This window comes from Psammomys obesus, unplaced genomic scaffold (genome assembly GCF_907164565.1).
Source record: "Psammomys obesus unplaced genomic scaffold, mPsaObe1.curated_primary_1811, whole genome shotgun sequence".
NCBI classification, from domain to species: domain Eukaryota; kingdom Metazoa; phylum Chordata; class Mammalia; order Rodentia; family Muridae; genus Psammomys; species Psammomys obesus.
This window is the reverse complement of record NW_026586589.1, coordinates 270,584-298,174: the sequence shown is the minus strand read 5'-3', so window position 1 is coordinate 298,174 and position 27,591 is coordinate 270,584. Positions and strand designations below refer to the sequence as shown.

At 44.9% G+C, this 27,591-nt stretch overlaps 2 protein-coding genes across 5 annotated transcripts in view; one reads left to right on the top strand and one right to left on the bottom strand.

The window, feature by feature from the left end:
* Tomm34 (translocase of outer mitochondrial membrane 34) lies at nt 1-14,765 on the bottom strand. Of its 2 annotated transcripts, none has more exons than XM_055602426.1 (7): nt 14,434-14,765; nt 10,195-10,294; nt 8,870-9,022; nt 6,720-6,883; nt 4,270-4,417; nt 1,165-1,291; nt 1-932 (listed from the first exon to the last, which is right to left on the bottom strand). In XM_055602426.1, exons 1-7 carry the CDS (start codon nt 14,558-14,560, stop codon nt 828-830), a joined length of 924 nt encoding a protein of 307 aa, XP_055458401.1. In that variant the 5' UTR covers nt 14,561-14,765; the 3' UTR covers nt 1-827. The 2 variants fall into 2 exon arrangements, with proteins under 2 accessions (XP_055458401.1, XP_055458399.1); XM_055602424.1 differs by lacking the exon at nt 14,434-14,765 and adding an exon at nt 13,994-14,427.
* A 2,593-nt stretch (nt 14,766-17,358) lies between these two features.
* Nucleotides 17,359-27,591, top strand: part of Stk4 (serine/threonine kinase 4) — a 92,289-nt gene continuing 82,056 nt past the window's right edge. For 2 of the 3 annotated variants that reach the window (XM_055602303.1, XM_055602301.1), the window contains exons 1-2: nt 17,359-17,448; nt 22,614-22,694. In XM_055602303.1, coding sequence (XP_055458278.1) covers nt 17,414-17,448; nt 22,614-22,694 — 116 coding nt within the window. In that variant the 5' untranslated portion in view covers nt 17,359-17,413. Of the gene's footprint in view, nt 17,449-22,613; nt 22,695-23,915; nt 24,045-24,658; nt 24,919-27,591 lie in introns of those variants that run through there. The other variant, XM_055602302.1, reaches the window with a different exon arrangement.

Here is a 27,591-nt window from a genome sequence, read left to right as displayed (position 1 = left end):
AGAAGAAAACCTTTTAATGCAACAGCAACACACAGCTCAATAAAATCAGTTCAATTAACTTCAACAAATTAACAAAAGAAAAAAAAACAAAGAAGCCTGAGGGCCTGCTGTTGGGGGGAAAGATAAGTTCCTGCTCAGACTGGAGGGATACTAATCTCAAGGAGCCCTCTCTCCCCATCCCAGGAGGAATGTGGACTCTTTGAACAGTGTAGGTAGCTCCATACAGAAGGCAACAGCACAGAGCCTCCAAGGGTCAGGCTCTGCCTTCCCACAAAGGGCCTGGACTAAAGGCACTGGGGCTCAACACAGGACACTGTGCCAAGGACAGGATGCAGATAGCAGCTGTGCCCTTGGGGAGATGGCAGCCTTGGAGAACCAGCTCAACAAGCTGCTTTGGGTGTAGGTAAGCCAGGACTTTAGCCTGTCAGCACTATTCTCCCAGCTCAGATTAACTGCAGAGGCATGGCATCTGGGAAAGCCACAGGGCACACAGTCTGCGGCACTTCTGCCAAGTACTTTGTTGACAAGGGCCAGGCTGAAGCAAGTGGATGAGGCCAGGGCTGTAGCTTCACACTCTAGTGGGGAAGGTTCTTAAAAAAAAAAAAAAAAAAAAAAAAAAAAAAAAAAAAGTCCTGTGCTTGTCTGTAGTGGACTTAATTTGAACAAGCGAAGCTTCTCAGGTGAAAGGCTGCTACCTCTCCAAGGAGTCAAAGTGGGGTTGCTTTTGCACTCCCTTGGGGCATGCTGGGTATTGGGGGCAGATGCAGGGGAAGCCCCTAGCTTCTCTGGGAAGGTCAGGTGGAGGGTTCCTGTTGCCCTCTGGGGTTTTAGTTCATATTCTGGTTAACTTCCTGCCGTAACTTCTGTGCAGGGCCATTCCTGGGTTCAATCTGTAGGAGGCTGCTAATATCCGAGAGGCTGGATTTATAGTCCTATGAAAGAGAAAAGGAGAGTTGGGGAGGGGATCGAGAGGAGGGTGGTGAGAATCAGCCAGAGTGAGGACAACTGCTGAGACAGAACAATGCTTCCAAACCCCAGACTGGAGCAATCCCAGGGCTGGGGAGAAGAAACACAGCAAGTACTGCTTCACTTGACACACCAAGAGCCAGCACTAGCACAACTCTCTGTAGCTATGGTTGGGTCTCTGGGCGGGGAAGCCTTTACCTTGAGTGCCTTGTAGGCTTGAGCTCGCCTGTAAAATGCCTTCACATTCTTCCCATCCAGCTTGAGGGCTTCTGTGCAGTCCTTTACTGCCTCCTTGTATTGTTTCAGGACCAGATGGCAGAGGGCTCTAATGCAGAAAGACCATTGCAGAAATTCAGTCACTTGTGAATCCCCTCAAGCAAACTTGAGGCAGCTGGGGAACGACTTGACTTGCTGAACACCTCTTTTGTGCTGTTGCTTTCTACCTACAATCCTCTCCGTTCCAGCCCTGCCTGAGATTTTGGGTTGTTTCTGTGACTGCCACATGTGTACTGGTGCCTGTGCAGGCCTGGAGTTGGATCCTCTAGAGCTGGAGTTACAGGTGGATGTGAGCCTGTGGATGCTGAGAATTGAAACCAGGTCCCCTGGAGCAGAGCAGCTGGTGCTCTAAACTGATGAGCCATTCTCCAGCTCCATAGCCTTTTCTGCAGATGCAAAGGCTATGAGACGCTTTCTCAGCTGGCTCGGGAGTCCATGGTCTTGCCCTTGGTGCTACTACTGGTGTGGGGCAGAGCTGGAGTTGAAAGTGGTGGTCTGCAGAAACCCACAGCCTCACATTGCACTCACCACCCTGCAGCAAGTTCTTTACACAGTTTCCCAAAACCCTCCTTCAGCAGATAAAAAGGTACCCCCCTTAAGAAAAAAGCCAGTGCATGAATATTAAACACTAACATTAAGCATGCTGACATTTCAGGGGTTGTGTGTAAAGATGTAAGCAACTAGTTTGGAACACATCAACAGTAAGATAGACTGGGCTGGGGATGGAGGCCTGTGCTAAGCACTGGGTATGGTCCGAAGCATCATGGACCACTGAAGAATTCAGATGGTGTGCAGATGGGCGGTGGTCAATGTACTTACAGCTTCTCATACTTTGAACTCCCCCAGGGAAAAGACTGATGGATCAAGAGATACCAACAGTTCAAATTCTTACTATTATTGCCAGGCACTCTGATGAAGTTACCAAGAGTTTCTGTTCCTATGATTGTAGCAAACCCGACTCTCAAATTTTAATTTCTGTTAGGATGGAAGAAAATGGTAGCTAACTTTTAGTTGGCTTCCTCCCACCCCCGATCCTGCTGGGTCACACCCAGGATCTTGTGTTAGTGGCTATAAACATAAAAAGATGAATATATATATTTTTTAAAAGATCTATTTATTTATTTAGCCATTTATTATGTATACAGTATTCTGTCTGCATGTACATCTGCAAGCCAGAAGAAAGCACCAGATCTCATTATAGATGGCTGTGAGCCACCATGTGGTTGCTGGGAATTGAACTCAGGACCTCTGGAAGAGCAGCCAGTGCTCTTAACCTCTGAGCCATCTCTCCAGCCCCGTGAATATCTTTTGTAAGGGGTTTTAATATTATAAAAACAAAGTTATACAATTTATCCATAACTTCTGTGGGGTTTTCCTTCCACATTGTATGGGAATCAGCTCATATGTCCTGCATTTGCTTTGGTTTTTAAATTTGAAATTGTGCTCTTCTAAGGCTTTTTTTTTAATATAGAGGCCAGTATTACTTACTGAATGGTATCTTTTCTCCCCACACTTTATTATAAACTAACTGCTTGCTTTAATTTTTTCTGGCAAACTCTGGAATCATCACAGCTTAAACACAAACACAAGACAATTAACTCAGGCTGGGCATATACAGGTCAGTAGCAGAGTGTCTGCCTAGCATGCACAAGGCCCTCAGTATGAGGCCCAGCACTGTACATGACCTCCCCGCCCCCGCTCCATCCCACCCAGGGGAAAGACCATATTTTAAACGAGTAGTAAGAGAAGTAAAATGAGCAGGAGGGAAACTAAAACTGTGTGGCCCAATATTTAAATAATGGGTGTCTAGTGGCATCAAGGTGAGGAGCTTAGAGAAAGGAGGGGCTGATGGCCCATACACAGAGCAAATGAGCTGCAGGCCTGGTCCACGCAGCTTCAGGAAACCACAAGTTCTATCCAAAATTTAAAACTAAAAGTTCAACTCTTACAAAGCAAAGACAAACTGGAGCAAGCTGAATTCCTTGTAGGAACTCCTGGGAACACGGCTCCCGTGGTCCTCTGAAGAAACACGAGCTGACTGTTGCCAGACTTGGGTAGCAAGCACCTCCATGCTAAGTCCTCTCACTGCCCCGACACATTTCATCGTAACAGTTTTTAAGGACAATGAACTTCTTAATAGTGCTGGGAGTGAACCTGGGTCCTCAGCACGAGTAGCAAATGCTCTGTACTTCTCAGCCATCTCTCCAGCTTCCTGATTAAAGATGTTCTAACTAAACACAAGCGGGTAGCGATAATAAATGTGATTTATAAATAATAAATCAGCAAGATAATAAATCTTGTTGACTGTACTTAGCTTCTGACAATAAACTAACCAATCTCATGGGAGCTCAGATTCCAGGTCTATTACTACCACGTAGTAGTTGGTTTGAGCTTAAACAGCACCTTGGTTTTCTCACCTTTAAAAGCTGGTAATACCTGCTCTCTGTCACCTACACTTCTGAGCATCAGAACAGGGCAGGGGGTTTCCCACAAGGATGGTGCCATGGCTCCCGTGTCTTCATTCTTAGCGCTTCCCAACAGCAGTTCCTGCTAGGTCTGCACTCATCCCTCCTGTTCTAGCCAGGCAACAGTTACTCCACTGCCTGGGCTCAAGGCCAGAACTGTCAGAAACAGATGAGTTAAAGCAGCCACAGGATGGTCCGCCGGACAGGAAGGTTGTGTTGATACTGTAAGCTTAAAATTCTGGGATGAGGGCTAGGACACTGTACACTACTGTTTAGCATCTCTTTCTGGAAGGGTCTACCCCTGTAAGAGCTGCCACTATCAACACCTGTTCCCAGTCCTAAGGTAGGTGGGAATGCACAGGTCTACCTGAAAAGGACTCAAACCTATCCATAATCACAAGTCTGTGGTAAGTAAGCCCAGTACCCTCTGAGCTATATCCCAACCCTTTGAGCCCGTGGTAGACAAGTATCCTCCCACTGAGCTACATCCCAGTCTTCAGAAAAGCCTGTGCAGAATCAAGTGTTTTGAAATTCCCGGGGCCAGCAGCTGCGCAGAAGATACCTGTTGCTGTATGTGGCAGATTCCAGGCTACTAAACAAGAGGCTTTCACTGTACTTCTCAATAGCTTTCTTATGGTTGCCCTTCTTTACAAGCTCATTGCCTTCTTCCTTCAGAACTTTGGCTCTCTCCATATCCCCAGCAGAAGGCACTAGACACAAATTTAGAAGAGGGAAAAAAAAAAAAAACATGGATCAAGTGCTCAAATGAGATCAGTGAGATCTCTTCAGCATCATCCCTTGCAAGTCAGGGACTGCCTGCCCGGCTTTGGAGCATTCCTCCTGATTACTGAGTCTCCTAATTAATGGCTTCTAGCCAATTAAAGGTTTTCATTAGAAGAGTACAAAAACTTATAAACACACACATGCATATTACATACATGATAAAAAGCCAGGTTTCCTTGTGGTACTGCCACTGGATAGCTAGAATGTTCTGCATGACCTATTTAAGGTCATTTAACTTCAGTACCTCAGTTTCCTCCCCAGAGCAAAGGGCTAAGTCAGGATCAAATCTGAGGATAATGCAGGAAAAAGTGGAGAACAGCCTACAAGCTTAATGCGGAGAGGCATCTAGTGAAGAAAGGCTGCGGTTTCTTGATTTCAGAATAGGGCTGAAGAGGGCTTGTTCTGGTTTGCTCTAGCCTGTGAGTGTCCACTTTTACCAGCTACATGTAGCTCTGCTTCAGCCCTTACGGGGAGAGGACAGAGAACAACGCTAAACATAGGCTGCACACTGTAGTGTTTTAAGGTCCTTCACTCTGGCTCCAACTGTCCCAGACATGGTCCCACAGTACCACTGTTTAATGTTTAAAACTATCACGGTAAAACACAATATTTATGACTAGGGTAAAGGCGTGGGAATAAAATCAGCATGCCAACCCATCCCTTTCTTAGGACCCTCCCTAGCCCACCCACTTTTGAAAGAAGCTATTATTTCTGACTCTGTGTTTCCCCCTCCCTTAAGCTCACTGTCCGTATCAATATAAACTACATCTATGGATACAAGAACATCTACCAGCCCTTGTCATGGAGCCTCAGATAAAGAAGTACTTAGTCTGGTGGTCTGGTCTTTTATGGCTTGGTTGCTTTCCCCTTCAACATTCTACTCCCGAGGTTTGTGTGTGCTGATACCTGTATTTGATACGTTTTCACTTCCAAAATTCCAGGAAGGATCTGTTCGTGGTGACCAGGGTGACTTCTAGTTTTGTTTTGCTATTATACAACATCCTGTACTGTGCACAGGAGCCCGAGGCCCTAGAAGCAGTCCAGCAGCTGCATGTATGAACACTCTGCAGTGCCTCTCCTGGAAGCCACGTCTACCCATGCTCGTCCCTTCTCCAGCTCCTTCCATGGCCTCTGCCTCCAACCGTCCTCCCTAATGACCTCACCTTTATGGTCCAGCTCAAGATCACTTTTATCACCTGCCCCTGTGTGAGCCTTCTCTTGACTCAATTTAAATTTAAGCTCCCCAAACACTAGCAATTCCCGGCACTTGCTTTTCCCCCATATCTTAAAACAGTCTTCCTGATTCAGTTTCACTAGACAAGGAGCTCCCTAAGGGTCAAGTGCTTTCTCCTGTATCTCACTGCTTAGCAGAACCAATTACCACAAGGCTCAGTGACTGCAAAGGATAAAATAAAAGCCAGGTACCCGGAGGCATTCTAGTTCACTATGAGCACAATTTCCTGCTAAGGAAGAGTGGAAACATTAGCTAGGCTCCCACATGGCTACATAGGCACCCTCCTGACAGGAGTACTAAGCAATGTCTTCCACTATCTAAGGCTGACGTAGTAATAAGAACGCTAGCCCTAGCCCTGCCGCGACTCCAGGCTTGCAAGCCGGGAACATTAGTGAGAGCTTCCCAGCCCACTGTCTCCAGCTCTGATTTTCGCTCTTACTCGGCCTTCTCCCGTCACCCAGGACACTTCTTCTCAGGGAGGCATCACTTTCCAGTTATTGGGATGGGTGGATGGTCCTAGTTACAAAGCCTCATCTGGTCACAGGAGCCACAACAAACTATACCAGGACCCCGGGAAAATGTAAGCTGAGTATATGGGGGGAAATACCTTTTCACTTAAACAGTAAGTCAAAGGGTGGGTAAGAGTGGGATGGGTTTTTGGCATGACACATAACTAACTATGAGCCAATACATTTCCTTTATTATTTTGCCATGTTGAAAGTTTCTGTTCTTGCAATCAAAAACCTCCTAAGCAGCATGCTCCAAGCACTGCTAAAGAATGATAGCCAGCACTTGTACCCATGTGCCAGGCCGGGAGGTTCCTATCCTATCCCCTGTAGCACTCAAGCCTTACACTGACGTTGTCTGTAGAGTCAAAGAGACACTCTAAAAAGTGGAGACTGTTTTATGTTTTCACTTCATTTATCACCTAATAGCTAAATGAGGCCATCTTTTAGAAGACCACTCTAAACTTCTCAGACTGAGTCACGGCTCACCTCTGCTCTTTGCAGTTTCTTTGGATTTGCTTTTAGGTGTCTCTGTATGGTTTTCCGAAGGCAAGGAATTCCATCTCTTCTGGGCTGAAACTGGCACCACAGGGATAGGGGGCAGCTTCAGGCGCCATTCAGGCCCAAGTGAGTCCATGAGAGCTCTGGTTATTCTGGAAGGAAAGGATGGATTGCAGGTGTCTGGCTAGGTCAAGCCATTCCTCTTTTATACCCAAAGAGGAGGGCATAACCCCCAACCCCACCATTTGTATTTCCCACATGCTTTAACAGAGGAATGGGAGTCTGCTACCCATCAACTTTCTCAGAACCAATACCATGGGACACTTTCCCTTAGCATGGTTGCCCTATGTGAATTTTAAGGATAAACTTTGCACACATACCCCAAAAAGGGATCCCATTAAAAAAAAATTATTTTCTCAATGAAACTAGTCCAAAGCAAACACTTGTCATTTGCACGCTGTTCAGATTTTAAGTGTCAATCATAGCCCATTCGGTCTTAAAACCTTAGTGGTTCCCATCTGCAGGCTAATATGGCCTGAGCTCTGGTCCTCCCCCTCCTCTCCATTTTCATTTTGTGCCACTCCTGATCCTTGGGCTGGCTGTGTAGCTCAGTGGTAGTGTGCCTAGCACGTACAAGGCCCTAGGTTTGATTCCCCAGGCACTGCAAAAACAAACGAGCAAACAAGCTTCTTTGCTCCTCATCCTTAGGCACATATCCTTCCTCTATGTTATACAATTTCCTCAATTTTCCATTCCTTGTCTATAGATCTAGCTAACTCCTGCTTATTTAATTTTCAACTTAAAATAGTGTTCTCTGCCCGTATGTCCACACTGTTAATTGATTTCCAGGCATATCACCTGGCTTCAAGACACTGCAAGTATATACTACATGAGTGAACAGAGCTCTTATAGCCATGTTCCTACGTTACAAGAATAAAAACCACATAGACCGAAACTACAACAAATTCATAGCCTTTCACTAGGCTTTGGGGTGGCTTTCCTGTTTGGCCCAGCGATTCCAATTCTCAACCCTATTCCCTAAAGTTTCTCAAAAGATCCTTCCTTCTACCCCGGACAGATCTGCCTGCCTGCCTGATATGATGCCTATTTTCAAGTGCTGGGGCTGGAGAGATGCTCAGGGTCTAAGTAAGAATGCTTGTTATTCTTCCTGAGGACATGGGTTCAGTTCCCAGCATCTACACAATGGCTCATAATCACCTGTAATTCCAGTTCCAGGGTATCCTACATGTTTCTTTGACCAACTAGAGGACACACATAGGCAAAACACTCATAAAAAAACAAATACAAACAAAACCCAAGCTAGGACATGGAAGCTTTCTATGACAAGTCTTCCCGCCCTCCCCCACCCCTCAAATGTAACAGTCTAGACAGGAAGCCAGCAAAGAGAACTCTTAAAAAAAGTGTGATAAGGACAGTGAAGTGCAGCTCTCCACAGCTGATGGTTTCTGGCAGAAATGTGGGAGGGAAAGGACTCAGTTCTATTTAAGGGTTTGACAATGCTCCAGGGAGTAAAGATAACACAGATTGGACTTGGGTTATTGCCCCCATTTGTACTTTTACCTTTTGTTTTTGGGTTGGGGAAGATCACAGGAGTTGGAAGGTTAGACATGGACGGACTGGAAAGTGAGTGTGATCTGCTCGCATGATGCGAAATTCCCAGGGAATCAATAAAATGTTATATTAGGAAAAAACAAACAAAAAACAACAAAAAAAGGCTTTCCAAGTCTCTGTGGCTAAACTGGTCTACATAGTGAGTTTCCGGACAGCCAGGGATATACAGTGAGACTCTGTTTGAAAACCAACAAACAAACAAACAAACAAGATTTTTTCAAATTAATAACCCTGGAGATACAGACAAGAGGGTCTCTGAAGGTTGCTGGCCAGTAAGTTTAGCCAAGTTGATGTGCTTTCTGTTCAATGAGAGACTGTCAAAAAATGGGGTTTGGAGTGATAAAGGAAGACACCCAACATCAACCCATGGCCTCCACATGTACACACACACATTTTCAAACAGTCAAAGGGACCATGGCTCAGAAAACAACCAAAGCAAAGCAATGGGCCAAAGCCAATCAAGAGTACTGGTTCCTCAGAGAAGTGGTGAAGTACACTGGGCTCACCTGTTGATGCCTTCCAGGGCCGATGCTACACTGTTATCGATCTGCAACACAGTCTTATAGTCGACATAGGCCAGGGTGTACTTTTCCAGGGCTTCATACGCAGATGCTCTTCGCAACAAGGGCTTGATGCTGAAGGGAACCAAGGCCAGTGCTCTGGAACAGGAGGCAAAAATGTCATCTGTCTGCTAGGCCAACAGGCCTTCCTAACAGTGCAGTGATTCACGCAACTGTCTGCAGCAGTCAGCATAGCGGAGTTAGTTTCTGGAGAAAGACACCACCTCTATAATAGGTAGAGAATTCTCAACTTAAACTGAATTACGAAGGTAAAGAAGGCAGAAGACCAATGAAGACTAATGAAATGCATGCACATGTGTGCCAATTTTTATACCCTCTACCCCTACCCAAATATAGAACAGGGGCCTCACAGTTTTCATGTGGCCATGTTTCCACACCATGGTCTAGTAGAAGTAATGAGCAAGCCTGGGGTTGAATTTGTATTCTACCCACACTACCACTAGCCATAGAACCCTAGGCAAATCACTTTATTATGCCAGTCTTTGGCAACTCAGTTCTGCCCTGTGAAGGAAGGTAAACTTACCGTCAGGGTGAATATTCTGTGAAAGAGAGAAAGAAAACCAGCACAGGCTCCATGAGCATGTCTGTTCCTCCCATGCATGTATACAGCATCAGATCTAGGATCAGCCAGAGGAACCAGCTAGCCAATGTATGCTGGTTTAGCAATGATGACCAAAGGCTACCCAGAACGATGAGCCAGGATACTGTTAAATGTCCTGCACAACTGGTTACTGACAGACTGTTGTTTATTCCTTTTACTCTGTCCCCCACCCCTTTTTTGGAACAGGGTCTCATGATGTAGCTCTGGCTGGCCTGGAACTCACTATACAGAACAAGGTAGCCATGATTGCACAAAGAACTGCCTACTGAACACTGGGATTAAGAGTGTGCCTCACCATCTTTTTGCTTCTTGAGACAATCTCTTAACTTCTATTATCTCTTCTTTCTTCTTAGCTCTCATACCATCATCCCAGGAGAACAAATGAGCGAGTCAGTTACTGTGACTATGTCCCACCTCATGTGCCAAGTGTCACAGAGGCTTTAAAGTCTACCCCATTCCACACCATTCTCAGAAGCAGTGAGCCCAAACTGACAAGGTTCCAGTAGAGCCTGCCATTCTAAGTGGTCTGATGATACTTAGTGACACTTTCTAACATCTGTCAGAGAGAAATGGTGGGGTTCTTTCAGAGAAGACACCTGGGTTGCTCTCTGGAGACCTGTAGGCACCCAGAGCCTCCCCGGCCACTTACGAAGTGCAGTCTTTGATGCAGTCTGCGCAGTTCCCATCCTTCAGGTAGCACGCTGCACGGTTGGAGTACAGAACACTTTCTTCTTCGGGGTCTGCAGAACCTGCCCGGAGGGAGGCAGGGAGAGCAAGAAGATCATGAGTTAGGAAACAGATGTCAGAGGGCACAGGGATGCACCTCACACTTAGAACTTTCTAGGCTTTGGGAAAAGGCAGCAGAGAGTATGGAGCCTAACTAGGCTTATTATCAGGTAGGATAGAACACATTCATCGTTCTCATCACGGCAGTGGGGAAACCGAGATCTCTGCCATTCACAGGGGACTGAGCACCCATCCTTGTTTACTCATTTGTTTACTACCGAGCACCACTGAACTGGTACCAGATAAAAGGAGAAAAACAAAAACAAAAAACCAGGAAAAGGCAACAATAAATGCCTGAAAGAGGAGCAACCCAAAGCTGGAGGGAAATGCAAGCTAGAGAGCAGTTAGCTAAGTCAGAAAGACTTTACCAGGGAAGTGGCAACAACAGTGGGTCTGCCGGGACTGAGGGCAACTCAGTCAGGAAATGTAAACTACGTATCTCTTGGGACAATTACTGGTCACTTCTCTAAAGTCAATGCTTACCCCAAGTCACAGAAGCTCAAATCTATCGCTGTGACTGGAATCATTTTCGTTTCTTAAAATTTATTTTTTGTGTGGAAGGCATGCATATGGAAGTCAGAGGAAAACCTGAGGGAGTCCATTTCTCCTTCTGCCACGTGAGTCCTAGGACCTCAGTAGACTCGTAATATTCACTTTAAAAATATTTTTTATTCTTTCAGAATTCCATTAAATGTATTTTGATTGTATTAGCCCCTACTCCTTGCCTAACTTTCTTAGATTCACTCCCACTCCACACTCTTCAATTTGTACTTTCTTCTTTTTTCTTTACCCGATTTTTACTTTTAAAGATATTTTTAACTACATTTCACTCACTACCACGGGTCATAAACCACCAAACGGCAAAACACAGAAAATAAGACAACAGTTATTTAGTGTTGATCAAGTAACTCCTAGGTATATAGTCCAAAGGTCTTACTGAAAAATTTGATTTGGACACTAACCTATGATATTCAGTATCCACCCCTCTAGCAAAATTAGTTGTTCCTACCTCCAACTTCGGGGCAGTTCTCACTACCTATTTCAGGTTGGCCTTGAACTAGCAATTCTCCTGCCTCAGTCCCCCAAAGTACTGGAGCTACAGGACTCATGCCATCACACAGTCTCTTTTCATTTCACTTAAAAACAAAACAAAAACCAAACCAAACCAAAAAAAAAAAACAAAAAACAAAAAAACAAACAAACAAACAAAAAAAACCCACAAAAAAACAAAAACCAACTTAAAACAAACTGTGGGTATGGTGGTGTATGCCCTTAATCTCAGTACTCCTGAGGCAGAGGCATGTGGATTTCCATCTTACTATGTATGTGAAGAAGGATAGCCTTGACCCTCCAACAACCTTCCTGCCCCAGTCTGAGTACTAGGATAACAGGGGTCACCTCCACACCCTCACTCATTCATTCCTTTATTCTGGAGCAATGTCTCACTATGAAGCCCTAACTGGCCTCAGCCACTACACAGATCAGACTGGCCTCAATTTTCTTTTTGAAATGGCTAAAGCTCCATCTATCTTCATCCGTGTCCCTGTGCTCCCTTTCCCTGGAGGACAGCACAATCCCCAAGGTGATGTGTGAATTCTCACGCAGTATCCATTTTAGTATACATCATTAATAGATAAGGTACAGCACCACTAAAGTGTTTCAAGGGGCACACACTACCTATCCTTTTGCAACTTGCTTTAGGAAGCATGATACCATGTTAACACTTGATATCTTTCATTCAATACTAACAATAATAAACATAATAAATTTATGCCCCTTTCCTTCTGTTCTTGGACCAGAAAGTAAAGTTAAATTACATCCTTGCCATAACGCATTAAGTACAAACACTCAAAACCAGTAATCCAGATCATGTCACCAAAGTACAGAGCACACAGCAGGGGTGTGATGGAGAAGCTCTCAGAACCCTAACCCAGTCGGTGGTCCTAGGCTATGCACTCAGCTCTCCTGGGCACTCGTGTGCATCTACATTGGAAGGTCTCGCTTCTCAGGCGTGCTACAAGGCTTCCCTTGCTCCTCTTAGGGCCAAGAAAACTGATCTGAGAAGTCAAGAATCGCCCACATAATCAGGCAAAAAAATCAGTAGTAGGAAGAGAAATAAAATTGGTTAAATTTAAATACCAGGGCAACTAGTCTAGGGCAACTCATACAAAAACACAGCTTTTCTGGGTTAGCAGTGTTTATGTTTGTTCAGGGAAGAGGGGAACTTCAGTGTCCTTAGCAACTTCATTATGTGAGGAGCTTCTAAAGAGGGTTTCCAGAGAGAGAGAGAGAGAGAGAGAGAGAGAAAAAAAAGTGTGCAGCATGCATGCAGCCTGAAGCTATAAAAACTTTTAACAAGGAGGGATTCTGAGGATTTATGAAGCTTAGCTGATGATTAAAAATTTGGACTTGGGGTGGGTTCAAAGCATGTACTGATGATCTTAAAGAGGATCAGAGTCTAGTTCCCACCACCACCACACCAGGCAGCTCACAACTAACACCAGTAACTCCTGCTCCAGGGGTACACATGTAATCAACCCCCCCCCCCCATTACCAATAAAAATGAAGGTAAAATAAAAACAGACTCAAGAAATCAGAAAACACTATATACAAATTTTGGGTCTGATACCTTCACTGTGTAATCCTAGTAAGGCAATTATTTCTTTGGCATTCCTCACCTATAAGTGTATGAAGATAACATCTGGCACACAGAAAAATACTCAACAAATGCTAGTCAAGAAAATGTGAGCTGGGAATCATGGCACAAACTTGTAATCTCAGCACTTGGGGAGGCAGACAGGGGTATGGATCTCTGTGACTTCGAGGCCAGCCTGGTCTATAAAGTGAGTCCAGGACAGTCAAGGCTACAGAGAGGCTACACCCTGTTGTAAAACAAAACAAAACAAAACAAAACAAAACAAAACAAAACAAAACAAAACAAAAGGATGTTCCAAGTCAAAGCGTCTGGACTTTTGGGCAAAGGCTAGGAGCATTGATAATATGCTCTTCCTGTGTTTAAAACTCTTCCCATTAGGGGATAAGACACCGACACAATAAAGTTTTGTCTACTTCATGTCTTAAATATTCTCGTTAATAGCTCATGCTACTCAGTCTCTCTGGATCCTTTCTGATAATTCTCTACACCTGAGATGGTCAGTGCCTAAAGCATTATATGCCGAGCTTCTCATGGACATCTCAAATATCTCTTGAGACGCCGTCTACCTTTCCTTTCTAAAGGATCCAACTCTTATTACATTTACCTTGTCTTAAAAAAATTCTAATCTCAGAGATATTCAGTCAAAAGACACTGCCCCCAGGAAGCTGAGCCTTGAAACGACCCCATCTCGACACATTCAGTCAACTGAACGGTAAGATATACATGTGGGGAGGAAGGCTGAGCTAGATCCTCAAGGGTCAGAGGAAGGCCTGAGCAACTTAAGATACAAGCCAACAGCGCAGTTAAAAAAAGCAGGCAGAAAAGCCAAGTTTCTCGTAGGATGCTAAAGTGGAGAAGATGCAGGAGCGTGGTGGGAGGGGCTGGTGCGTCAGTTGGCCTTGGGAAAAGAAAGACCCAGAAGACCGGGTCAACATGAGGCCCGGGACGCCAATGCAGGTGCAGGACGTCTGCAGGCCCAGAGGGGAAACGAGGGGCGGGTTCCTACCTCGCGCCTGCAGCAGTCGCAGCGCGCGCTCGTACAGCGCCGAGGCCTCGGCGTACTGGCCGTTGCGGAAACTCTGGTTGCCGGCAGCGCGGAGCTCTTCCACAGAGTCTGGGAGTTTGGGGGCCATCCCGGGAGGCCGGCAAACAGGGACCACCTCCGTTCCCCGCTGAGTAGTGCGCAACAGCTTCCGGGCGGAAGCGGTGGCTGTGTGCCCTTAAGGACCGCAGCCCCTTGGCCTCGGGGAGGGGGAGGGGCTCGACGGGGTCCCGGCTAGGCGGCCAGGGACGGGAGGAAACGCAGGATCAAGCCCCGGGAGGGCCTGGTGCGGCGGTGGGACGCGGGGAAAGGGGAAACCCCGAAAGCTGGGCCAGCGTAAGGGCCGGTGCGGGGATGCGGGTGGAGGACGCAGGCCCGGAGGGATGCGTGGGGCGGGTTCCTACCTCGCGCCTGCAGCAGCCGCAGTGCGCGCTCGTACAGCGCCGAAGCCTCGCCGTACTGGCCATTGCGGAAGTTCTGATTGCCGGCGGCGCGGAGCTGTTCCACAGAGTCCGAGACTTTCGGGGCCATCCCCGAGAGGGCCGGTAAACAGAACGAATCCCGCTCCCGACCAAGTAGTGCGCAACCGCTTCCGCCCGGAATCTAGGGCTGCGTGCCTTTAAAGCCCGCCGCTGACTGGTCTCGAGGGGCGGGGCCAGACGGGATGGGGCTAGGCGGCTAGGGGCGGGCGGAACCGTGGGCTCGAGCCCTCAGGTCTCCGCGCTCATTGTTCTCCAGGGGCGGGGCTGGAAAAGGGCGGAGCTAAGAGGCTCGGAGGCGGGGCCTTTGAGAAACGAGACGACCTGCGCGTGCTCAGTCTGGAACTTGTGGTCCAGCTTGCAGAAGGTGACGCTCAACGGTTCTTCGAGATCGCTGAGGCCATACTGTCTGGATCACGGAAGGAAGCGGATCGTCATCCCTCGTGGAGCTCATAGTCCGTTGAGCCTGGGAAGGAATTCATTCAGGACCAAAAGAAGACTCACTTTTCGTCCAGAGATTAATGCTATAATGAAGCCAAGAGCGGGGTGATGCAAACCTATGGAAGGCTAAGGCATCCTGGTCTATATAGAGTGGTAGAGTGAGAATGATGAAAAAGACCATACACACAAAAGAATACAATGCACCTGAAAAAGAAAGAGAGAAAGAGAGAAAGACGAGAGAGAGAAAGAGAGAGAGAGAGAAAGAAGCAAAATCCAAAGGGTTTGGTGCCTCAATCCTATCGCTTGGGAAGCCGAAGCCAGTATAAATGAGCTTGTTTTAAAACAAAACCAAGAAGACACAATGATGTTATAGAAAATTACCACGTGGAAGCTGTTAAACATGAGCAGGCCAAGGAAAGCCTCTGAGGATAATAACTGAGCTGAAAACTGAGATGTAGGGAATAGGATTCCAGAGAGCTGGAAAGTACCTGTCATCTTGTGGATCATAAGATTTAATGAGTGAATATGTGTTGGAACGACCATGCTATTTGAAGATGCAGTCCTCCCAGTCCAGATAGCCATTCTGAGCTTGGTGTTAAGGTGTAGGACTTTCTCCCCTCGGCAGGGCCTTTTGGTCTCTGCCTGACTTCATCTGGAGACTGTCTTTAGACACAGACGCCCTAACCACATTTGATACACAGCCTTTGACACAACTCCCTCCTAGCTTGCCCCTCCTCACATCATATGATAATTAGGTACTATGTTTCCATTCATATGTATAATGCAAATCAAGCATCCTTGAACTGCCTTGTTCCAACCAATTATGTACACCTATTCTTGGAGCCCCCACCCACTCAAGGGGTATATGGCCTTTGTTGTTCTCCGGAATTAAAGTTGAACTAACTCCCTGAAGTGGTTCCTGGGATGTGAGATCCCTGTACAGGGAGCACCAGCCATTCCAGGCACGCTTCTCATTCTGTGCCCCTTCTGACTTTGTGGGCTGGTGGGAGAGAGCCCCCAGGCAAGAGGAGAACCACAAATACAGATGAATTAAGATCTTCCATTGAAGCTAGGAATGATGGTGCAGTTCCTTAACCCCAGCATTTGGAAGGCAGAGGCAGGCCAGTCTCTAAATTTGAGGCCAATCTGGTCTACATAGGAAGTTCCAGGCCAGCTTGGGATATATAGTGAGATGCTGTCTCAAGCAAATCCCTACAAACGAACAAACAACCCAAAGTAAAAAAATACCCCCTAAACCCCCAAAATAACAAAGAACTGGGAGGGTGCAGTGAAGAAAATCTGTGAGATTTGATCTATTTGCAAATAGTCCTATAATCCGGCATGAGCTGAGCCTAGACATTCATTTTGGACCAAGCCAGTGGGTCTGTCCTTTTTTGAAGTATGCCAGGTCCAAAGGGAACTCCCAATTCCCCTATCCCTAAAGCAGGCTTGGGCTGAATGTTTAGAGGGTAAGACGAAAGGATTGCTGTGGATAGGTTAATGTATTCCTCCCAGAACCTAGAGTTTCCCTCTACCGAAAGGAGCCGCTCAGTTGTCTTTCCTTGCCTCTGACAAAGAAGACTTGGGGCTGTTTATTGACACATAGCTGTGATCACGTATCAAAGTCCAAGGTAACCTGAAGGCTCCTTGGGGTGCAGGTGACAAGCATCTTCTCCCCTCCACTATGCTAGCTCCCAGGTTCTTCCAGATTACAGCTAGCTCACTCCCTTCCGCAGCAGTTCTGCGAATAACGGCAAGGTCTTTTACTTCCCAACCCGCTTTTCTCTCTCTCTCTGCTATTTCCTGTCCGCCCCGCCCCCAAAGAAATAGCCCTGGCCGTGGCCAGTCTGCTTTTTCCCTATACTCTGGACTCTCCAGATGTCTGGCTGGTCTCATGTACAATAAAACCTCAGCAATCACGGAGCAGACATTTCAGTTTGGATTTTTTTGGTTTGTTTTTTTTGAGACAGGGTTTCTCTGGGTAACCTCAGCAGTCTTGGCCTTGCTTCGTGTGGACCAGGCTGGCCTCGAACGCACAGAGATCTGCCCGCCTCTGCCTCCTAGAATGCTGGGATTACAGGCGTGCGCCACCGCACCCTGCGGCCCTAGTTTTACAAGAGTGCTTGGGCTTTTCTCTTTAGCCCCAACAAGAGCTCAATTCTTATCAAGACCGTGCTTTGCTAATAAACTCACTACCTGAGAAACTGGGGAGCCCTCAGACAGGCTCAAAGCAAGTCAAGGAAAGGGTCTCGCTAACATTGGAGCCACTAGAGGCTGCCCGAGAGGCGCCTCTTCGGTCTCCGGCTTCTGTATCCGCGCGCCACGGAACCACGTGACACACGCCGCTCAGCCCGGCCCCCTCCCGCTTCCGGTAGGGGCGGAAAGCGGAAGTGTGGGAGGGTTTGCGGGGCGGGCTCCGGGAGGATGGAGCTTTGAGGCAGTCTAGGCGGCTGCCGGCAGCGCCATGGAGACCGTTCAGCTGAGGAACCCGCCGCGCAGGTGAGAGGCCGTAGGCTGAGCGGAGGAGAGTTGGGTGGGGAGGGAAGGCGCGAACTTGCTGAGGGGAGACACCCGTGTGCAAGCCCCGGGCGCGGAGGGACCCGCGAGGCTGGCGACCCGGCTGCAAAAGCACCTGCCGAATGAGGTAGCATCCCCTGGCCGGGACTGAAGTGGTTTTGGTTAGAGGGAGCACTCTCTGGGCGGACAAGTTAGGGAGACACCTGCCAAGGCCGAGGAAGGCGCCCCAAGAAGGGACTCGAGGACGTAGGGGCTGAGGCCGGGTGAGAGCGAACCCGCGTGGGGTCCGAGAAGGGAGGACTTACTGAGAGGTCCTGAGTACCACAGACCGTGCAGTGGGAAAAGGTCTGTTGCTTTGCTTCTGAGGCCGAAGTCGTTAGAAAAACTGGTTGGAGGTCCCATAGCTAGTAAGAGGTGAAGTGGGAGTTTTGTGCCCTGGTGGTCCTGTCCGAAGTCATTGTTCCTAACTGCTTTACTTTTGGAAGTACCGGTGTTCCGTGGGTCCAGCAATGCAGAGGGGGTCGTGGAGGATAGAGTTTCCAAGGGCGTTCCGGGTGTCATCCCATGTGGAGATGAGGATGATGTGACAGCGGTGATGGTAATGGCTTTTATTACTGACGTTCTGAGTGTCTGCCTAATTGTCTTCATATCCTCCTCAGCCTTCCAAAACCCAAGTTGGGACTTGGCTAAGGAAAGAAAATACCCGAGCATGGGTCTGGTAAATAGAGTCTAGACATAGAAGGTCCAGCCAGACTCTGTTCTTTTCAAATTCTGTTCCGATGCTATCAGCTCCAGATTCTAGAAGAATCTGGAATGGTTTTGGGTCAGTCGGAAAGGTGACTGACTGACTCTAGGAAGCCCGAGCTCCTGGACTGGTTGTTGTGTTGCACCACTCCCCCTCACCTGGAGAAAAGAAGAACGGAGAGCCTGAGGGAGTCATACTTTCCTCAGATGCAGCTAAAAACTTCGGTTTCACAAAGAAGACATTTGACTTCCTGCAGCAGAAAGCACTAAAATAGGAAGTGTGCAGAGTAAGGGAGTGCCCAGCAACAGAGAGGTGAAGGGAGGGGCTTGAAAGCCTGGGCAGCACTCTCGGGGGGGGGGGGGGGGGGGGGCTGGGGTGTTGGAAGTACACAAACGTGGAATAAAAGTAATGGCTTGTTGAGACGGGGTCTTGGTTCACTTAGTGCGGCGTACTGAGACTATAATAGCAATAATTATTAATTACACCCAGAGAGCGCTTACTGTGTGTCAGGCGCTGTTGTAATGGCTTTCCATCCAGCCTGGTCAGCCATATGAAATTGCTGGTGTTTGACCACTTTTGAACTTGGCAGAATGGTACTTTGAGATGGTGACTTGCTGACCTTCATAACGGTCATGTAAGGTGGATATGCTCGTATCCCTATTTTACAGATGATAGAAAGCCAGGACACAGAGAGGCAGGTAATTTGTTAGCTGCTCCACGGTTAGAAAGAGGCAGATTTGTAATAATGTCTGGTGATGTAGGTCAAAACCCTTGCTCCTGGCTTTTTTACTCTGACATCACTCTGGAAGTTACCTTCTACATTGGGTCTTTGTGTATGTGTATCTTAGCAGATAGTTGCTGTATGTTTGCAGTCAGGAACCACTACATTTGCTCTTTCTCTTTGGTTCCTTTACCCAAAACCTTCATTTAATTAAAATGAGAATTGGGAAAGTGAGTTTTGTTTTTTACCGTTGTGTTCCGTGATGGTGGGCAGGGGTGAGTTTTTTGTTTGTTTGGTTTTAGAGACAGGGTTTCTCTGTGTAACAGTCCTGGCTGTTCTGGAACTCGGTCTGTAGACCAGGCTATTCTTGGACTCACAGAGATCCGCCTGCCTCTGCCTCCTCATTGTGGAGACTATCACCACACCTTGCTTATTCTTACACCTTTTGGATATTAAGAACTGTAATAAAGTGCAAGAGAAGATTGTCGTAGGACTGAATCCTTGAATGATTGGTGCTCTCTTGTTCGTTGTAACTAGTGGATTGCGATATTTAATTAGAATATCATCAGAATTAACTGGCTTGGAATACCATAATAAGCACCACATATGGAGGTTTAAGCAACATAAATTAATTAATTATTTGCTGTTCTGGAGGCTGGAAGTTTGAAATCTGGTGTCTTTGGCTTACAAATGGCCATCTTTTCCCCAGCCTTCATTCTTATCTGGGTCCTCATCTGCTTTCCAAGTTAACTCTCTCCAGATAACAATCTTAATATTCGCATGAAGGAGGGGGCACAGTTAATTTAGTTACCTTTTTTGTTTGTTTTAAGAAGGGTCTCACACAGTAGTTCAGGCTGGTCTCCAACTCACTACAGTCTTCCTGCCTCAGCCTCCTGAGTATTGTGATTACAGGCAGGAGCCATTGGACTTGACAACTTTTTTATTAACATGTTTATCTTTTACATTTGTTGTAATCTGTAAAGTCCTGTGGGAGAGACAGCTATGCATACATACATTGAGAGTTCTGAGATGGAATAGATGATTGAGAATTAGCCAGAAATGAGCGACTGCTTTATAACATTTCTTGTATTTGGAGAGATACAGGTGTCTTTTTGAGAGGTTCAGGTGGTGTGAGTCCCAACAGTCAGTACAGGAAATGGCTCTTTGTATTCATTAGCTTGATATGTGTGTGTGACTCAGTGGCTAATGATGGGTCCGTGTCTTGCAAGAGTTAGTGATTTTAAAATGTAAGTTGCAGTTGGGTAATGGTGTAGTGGAAGGCTTAGGGTGCATTCCTGAGATGCTGGCCATTCTTATGTTGGCTGACTTAGGAGACAAACATCACCAACATTTGGTGTATGTAATTGTATTGGTCAGGCCTCTTCAATGTAAGCAAGTAAAAATTGGCATGGGGTGTCACTGCTGAGTGAACTTATCACCACAGTTCACCAAAGTCAGACCATTTGGGTAATAGTCCTTGTCCTTGAAGACCCAGTCACTGAGGAGATGTTTCATAGAAATCTTATTTGTTGGTAATCTACTAGTTAGCATTTTAGACATGATTTTAACAATGATGAGCATTTTAACAATGATGAGTAAGGTGTGGTGGTGCATGCTTTCAATCCCAGCATTCTGGAAGGCAGAAGCAGATGAAACTCTGAGCTTGAAGTGAACCTAGTTTCAGGACAGGCAGTGCTACAGAGAGAAACCCTGTCTCAAAAAAGAAGAAATAAAGAAATTCTATTTTGATAACAGAGAACACAGAGATTGCTATTCAAGGTTATGTAATTGCCACTTGTACATTGGTTGATCTATTTAGCAAATATTTTTCTGACCATCTCTTGTTTTTTGTTTTTGGCATCAGAGATACTAAAGTTTAAAGTGTTTTTGAAACTCCCATGTAGGTTGTTTAAAAAGAGGCGTGCAAGTAGTTGCTTAAAGTTTGTCCGTCTGAGTGTTATCAAGTCTTGCAACTGTCTCTTAGGGCCCTGGTAGTTTCCTTTGTTATTTTGTGGTCTTTGAAATAGCGACTTTTGCTTTTGTTAAATTATAAGTCAACACTTGAAAGAGAATCAGATCTTCCTTTATATAAGCTGTTTATAAGAGTTTATTTTTGATGAATGAGGTATTGTCCCATTGTTTATACAGCTATGGTTGGGGGTTTTGCCAAAAAAACCCCGGTATAGGAACCGTTGGTTTTGATTTCTGAGTTTGTAGAAATATCACTTCTGAAGTTTAAGAGGAGTTTCATTTCAGCCCCTTTGTTTTGAAGCTGGGAATTTTTATGAAGTCATTGGGATTTCAATTTTAGGATCTTTTGAATGTTCAAATGTCAGTGTAGTCCATGTTTGTTGATCTTCAAGTCAAGGCATTAGCTTTCTGTGGTTCTCCATTTCTGTGTAAAATTCTGCAGGATCGCCCTTTTGAGGTCAGGGCTTGATGTTAGTTGTACTTCATGTGGTCAGGCTTTTTTATTTTTAACTTCATATTCTCATTTTAAAATTTTTATTTAAAGTCATTTCTTTTAAGAATTGGTATTATTCAAATAGTTCAAGTCTTTTTCTGCACAAGAAATTTATAGTATGACTGCTTCCATATTTCACCATTTCCTGAGCTGTCTTTTCTTTGTTGTCTTTTGTAGTTTCAGGAAACCATTGTGTAGAAAACACACACACACACACACACACACACACACACACGTCTTCACAGTAAATTCTTTTAAGTCTGTAAATATGTTTTATTAAAGGTCTCAGAGTTTTAAATTTGAAATGTTGCTTTATAACCTCTCCAGTTTATTATGGTTGTCTAGCATTGTTGCAAAGTTTAAGCTGTATAGAAGTAGTGAGTGGCCCATTTGGTTTTTGGCACTTGTAAAATTTACATGACTGATTATGGCGGGGAGGATCTTAGTGCGATTGTTTAAATTCCCTGCTGTCAGATTAGTTTGTACTTTTGCTTCGGTATAAATGTTTGCCTTCCACTTCCTGTTTCTGTGTTACCTGTAAAACTTAATTGGGTAGACCAGATGACCAAATTTTTTCCACTAGAGGGAAAAGGTCAGCTAGTCCAATTCAGGCTTAAATGTGCAACCTTACATTAAATACCTTTTTTGAAGAGATAGCTATGCCATTTAAATTCATAGCATTAACTTAACCTAATGTTTGACTCTATGTTACAGCATTTCAGTCTTATGATACTTTATTTTCCATAACTTTTCCAACCGTAGAATAATTAGTCCTCTTAAGGCAAGGTAGTTTAGATCATTGTACAGCAGCTTCCCTCATCAGAAAATTCATTCATATGTTGAACTGAAATTTGATTCTTGGCAGCTCTTTACCTTAGGGTCAAGACTGTGCTCATTGGGCGACCCAGCAGAAGTATAATTTCTCCCACAGAGCTGTCTCTTAGTGTCCTTTAAAAGAGCTAGGGTGGTGGTGTATGCCTATAATCCTAGCATGGGAGAGGTGGAGATAGGAAGGGTGGTGAGTTTGATGACAATCTGGGTTATCATAGTGAGAGCCTAACTTAAAAAAAAAGTTGTAGTTTGGCGTAACTGTTAGTTACTAGTAGCAAAATTAGACTTTGTAGAGCAAGTCCTAGACCAGTAATTGTAAAATACAATGTGCTTTATCTTTAAGTTGCAGGTAAAACACGTTTTTGTTTATATTTCTTCATTCACAGGCAGCTGAAAAAGTTGGATGAAGATAGTTTAACTAAGCAGCCAGAAGAAGTGTTTGATGTCTTAGAGAAGCTTGGAGAAGGGTGAGTATAGATAAAATATATGTAGACCGGTGGGTCCCAGTATTTCTTCTAGCCTAGTAGCTGAAGGATGTGAAACTCAAGCCTGTACAAAAGAAAGAACGCCACATGTCAGCATGGTGGAGCATTTACTGTTTGCAGTGCCTTTTCATTGTTCACCCTTGTCGCTAAACAGATTTAGTGATTTCCAGTCTTTCTAATGTTAAGGCATCTATTGTTTTCTCTTGTAGAATCTGTGATGTGATGATTTTATGTAGTTAACAGGAAACACTAAGTTATAATGCATTAATGTTTTAAAAAGTCAGCCAGGATGGTGGCACACACACCTTTAATTCCAGCATTTAGGAGGTAGAAGCAGGTGGATCATTGTGATTTCGAAGCAGATCTGCCCTACATAGCAAGTTCCAGACCAGCTGCATAGTGAGATCCTCTCCCATCCCCCACACCCACCCAAATAACCTCCCCCCCCCAAAAAAAGTTCGGTTTAGGCAATTGAATATGCTGATCAGGATTTCTGACTAGTATGTAATGAAAAATGAGTAAAAACTATGGAATTCCACATCTTTGTTGCAGCTTTGTAAAAAGAGCAAATAAACTGAGAACTGTTCATATAGTCTTAGGAGTTCCAGGATCCTAGTTGTCAACTAGTATCCTTAAAATACTGATTTCTGGTGAAGGTTCAGAAATGCTGCTGCAGTGACACTCCGTAATAGGTGATGGGCTGTGATTGACTTTGATTGATAAAGTTGGGCATTACATCAGAGTTCCTTGTATGTGTACATATCCTTTCAATTTAACTCAGTATTCATTCTTTCTTCTGTAATGGTCAGTGCATTAAAATGCTAGAGATACTGTCAGTGTTTAAATTTTGACTAGGTAATAACTTCATACGATTAAGAGATAGTTGATATGTAAACAAGTATGTGTTGTATGTGAAGTTTTAATCCCTCCAGAATACCCCTGCCTAATGACTGACTGACTTACTGTATGCTTTTTTTTCCCCCCTTTTCTGTGGTGCCAGGGATTAAACCCAGGGTTATATGCATGCTAGGCAAGTGTTCTGCCGGAACAAAACCTCCCCCTTCCCTGACTGTTTTGAGAGTTTAGTATTATTTATGTTTAACACAGATCTGTAATAATAACAAATGCAATTCTGTATTACATGGACTAGATTTTCATGGATTACCTCCTTGTTAAAAACATTAGTCTTCAACTTTCTGTTAGTTGGAAAAGTACTCTTTGGGATCCATCAGAACAATCAAGCAGCTGAAGGAAGGAAAAGAACACGATTTGTGATGTCCCAAGACAAGCCGAAGGTGATTGCAGACTGCCAGTTGAGTGGCATTAGTAAAGGTATGATGTGGCGATAGTCATCCTGTATCTTTTGCCTGTAGCTGTAGCTTGGCCTTCTTGCTTTTCTCCTGAATGCAGTTAGTCCATGCCCCATGTATTTTTGGAATATGATAGAAATTTGTGGACATAATTGTGTATGTAACTAACTGGGTTTTTTCATCTTTAATAAAAGCATGTTAGAGTAGTAAGGACACACACACTGAAGTCACAGAGACGCAGGTTAAAAGTCCTAGTATCCTGTTCATTAGTGATAGCAGATGAGCGTGTATTTTAGAGCCTCACAATCCTCACCTATAAAGGGAGGGTAATAACAATATCTACTACATGGTGTCATGGAAGTATTGCATGAAATAGAGGTGAAGTACGAGGCACAGTGGCTGTCACATACTGAATGCTTAGTGTATCACATCTATTACTTTTGAGTTTCAGCTGAAACATTTTTCAGACCTTATGTCAAGTCATAGCTGAATCTTAAAGTATGGTTAGGTGTTCTCAGCAGGAACTATGCTTGGCATGCTTGATTTAGGAAATACCATAATTATAGGCAGAAAATGTCAGAAATAAAATTTGAGGAGGAAAAAACTAACCAATTTCTTTTTTTTTATTGTGTTTAGATATGGATGTCTTCAGCAAAGAACTTGGGAATTTCCCACTAAAGGTCCTTTCTCATGCTATCATCTCATTGAACTTTTAAATGACATCATAGACACTTGGATTTTTGTTATCCTGACGCAACAAACCTGTGCAGGTTTCATGGAACCAGCAGGATCCTGAAGGGAGAAGATCTTTCTGTACACCTTATACCACAGCATCATCAGATGTTTCTTCAGGGAATGAGTAATGGCTTCCCAGGGACTTGTGGCTTCTTTCTAAAGTGAGCATGTGCCGAAGAGCCATGTTGGGTTCTGGAGCTGTGGTCATGCTGTTTTGAAGAAATCACATGGATCTTTGGCGGGGCAGAATCACAGCTTGAACCAAGATGACTGGATGGCACTGGGAGTGCTTAGAATGGAGCCTAGCATCCTTTTGCTTCTGTTACTTCAAGTTTTACACATTGGCTCATTTGTTTTTCTTTTTCTTTTTTTTTTTTAGCAGTATTAGAGTCTCATGCACTTCAGGCAAGTGCTCTGTCACTGAGCTACACTTCCCGTATTTGTTACATTTCTATCATAGATAGCAACAAACTGTTCCCATAGTTTCATAGCTAATGAGTGCTATCAACTAGTGCAGTTTGTGCCTGTTTGGATTGGCTCAGATGCTGTTTATTTCCCTTTTTCTGCATTCATCTATACCGTGATGGTTATGTGAAATAGCCACTTCATTATGTGCATCCTCTGAAAGTTAAGTCTCATTGAATCCTCCAAACAATTGTTGGGAATCAAGCCTTAAAGGACTTGTGTGTATCTGGATTATTGCCTATTTTTATTGCTTTGATGGAATATCTAATGGAAACAACTTAAGAAAGGAAGAAATTGTCTCACAGTTTGAGAGCACATAGTCCAAAATGGAAAAAGCGAGGTGGCAGAAACAGCTTGCAGCTGTAGCAGTAGGAATTTAAGGCAGCTGGGGGCCTAGATAGAGGAAATTCCATGGTGGAGTATAAACGTCAAGGCCCACCCCTCACCAACTCACTTCCTCCAGTTTGGCCCACCTTACAAAAGATCCATAATCTCACAAAACAGCATCTTCTTCTGGGGACCAGCTGTTCAAACATATGAGCCCATTAGGGACATTTTACTTTAAACTATAACAATGGACCTGATTACCAAAGCCTAACTCCGTCAGATTATGATCAATGTGATATGTGGGATCATGAATCTTTGTTCCTTTGATCTATTGGAGTTTCTTTGCTATCAGCATAGCATAGGGGGTTAGGGATATTGTTTTGGTCACGATTGTAGAACAAGTCCACTTAGAAGGTGTGCATTTTCATTTCTAATGCATAAGAATAATGAATAAAAATTATTAAATATTTAATCATAGGGCAAAGGCGATAGCTTATTTGGTAAGTCAACTTTTATTTATAGTAAAATTGTTGGATGTTAAAACCTGTAAAGCCATGGAGGGCTTAGCTGTGAAGAATGTGACTCTAAGAAAGTGGTAGGTGTAGGGAAACTGCAGTACTAGTACTGAGGAAAGAAACATTTTGCACCCAGCAAAACTCACTCCAGCATGCAACGTACATGAAGATGTTTTTGCACATACGGGGTCTAGTATTTCAGAAAGGTCTTCAGGTGGCAGTAACAGAATACCTGCTAACAGTGACTCACTAGAAGGCTTGTGGTGACACACTAATAAATCTTCCAGCGGTGGATAGCTGACTTGATAGGGTTGATTTGGGCAGTCCTTAGGGTTACACAATGGTTATATTAGTTTCCAGTGTCTTTCCTCTTGACAGTAACCAAAGAGGGAGGAAAGTGACAAGTAAAAATGGGTACCTTATTTGCTTGTCTTACCTGGGAAGAAAATCTTAAGAATTCTAGCCACACACTGGCCAGATCTAGGTTAGATTAGTTTTTTTTTTAAAAAAATTAATTTTATTTATATATTTATTTATTACAATTTATTCACTTTGTATTTCTGCTACAGCCCCCTCCCTCCTCTCCTTCCAGTCCCCCCCCCCTCCTTCTTCTCCCCCTATTCCCTTTCCCTAGTCCCCTGATAGGAGAGGACCTCCTCCCCTTCTGTCTGACCCTAGTTTATTAGGTCTCATCAACGCTGGCTACATCATCTTCTTCTGTGGCCTGGCAAGTCTGTACCCCATAGGGGGAGGTGATCAACGATCCTGCCACTGAGTTCATGTCAGAGACAGCCCCTGCACCCCTTACTAAAGAACACACTTGGAAACTGAGCAACCAATGGACTTCCTTTGAACAGGGGGTCTAGGTCCTCTCCATGCATGGTCCTTGGTTGTAGTATTGGTCCCTGCAGGCCCCCCTGGACCCAGGTATTTTGACTCTGCTGTTCTCCTTGTGGAGATCCTGACTCCTCCGGGTCTTTCTATCCCTGTCTTCTTCCACAAGGATTCCGGCACTCTGCCCAAAGTTTGGCTATGAGTCTCAGTATCTTCTTCAATACCCTGTTAGATTCTTGCTGCTGGGTTCAGTCACAGGAAAGACAGATGGAGTACCATGACTGGCAGGGTTGATCACGGTTTCCCTAGGGGCCAACACACTGCTGTCCTAATTGAGGGTTATTTTAGCAAGGAAGGAAGGGTGATGGCTGGGTCTTCCACACATGCTCAGCAGTTGTTTTTCTGTGATAAAACTATTTGAAGCTCCTTTTTATTTTTGTTTTGAGACAGGGTTTCTCTGTGTAGCTTTGGCTGTCTTGGAACTCACTTTGTAGACCAGGCTGTCCTTGAACTCAGAGATCTGCCTCCCGAGTGCTGGGATTAAAGGAGTTAGCCACTACCGCCCAGCTTGAAGCTCCTTTTGAGCATCTTTATCTCCTTTTAAGTATAAGGGATTCATATAGAACCTTTTATGTGTTTTGTATTCATAGGTCGGCCTCCCTCCCTCCCTCCCTCCCTCCCTCCCTCCCTCCC

Bases quoted from the DNA above. Each gene is read 5' to 3' on its own strand.
- Tomm34 (XM_055602426.1), bottom strand. From the start codon at position 14,560: ATGGCCCCGAAAGTCTCGGACTCTGTGGAACAGCTCCGCGCCGCCGGC. The intron at 6,884-8,869 runs GTGAGCCCAGTG...CTTTCCTTCCAG, and splicing joins GCCCTGGAAGGCATCAACAG to AATAACCAGAGCTCTCATGG. The intron at 4,418-6,719 runs GTGAGCCGTGAC...ATTTGTGTCTAG, and splicing joins AGAAACTGCAAAGAGCAGAG to TGCCTTCTGCTGGGGATATG.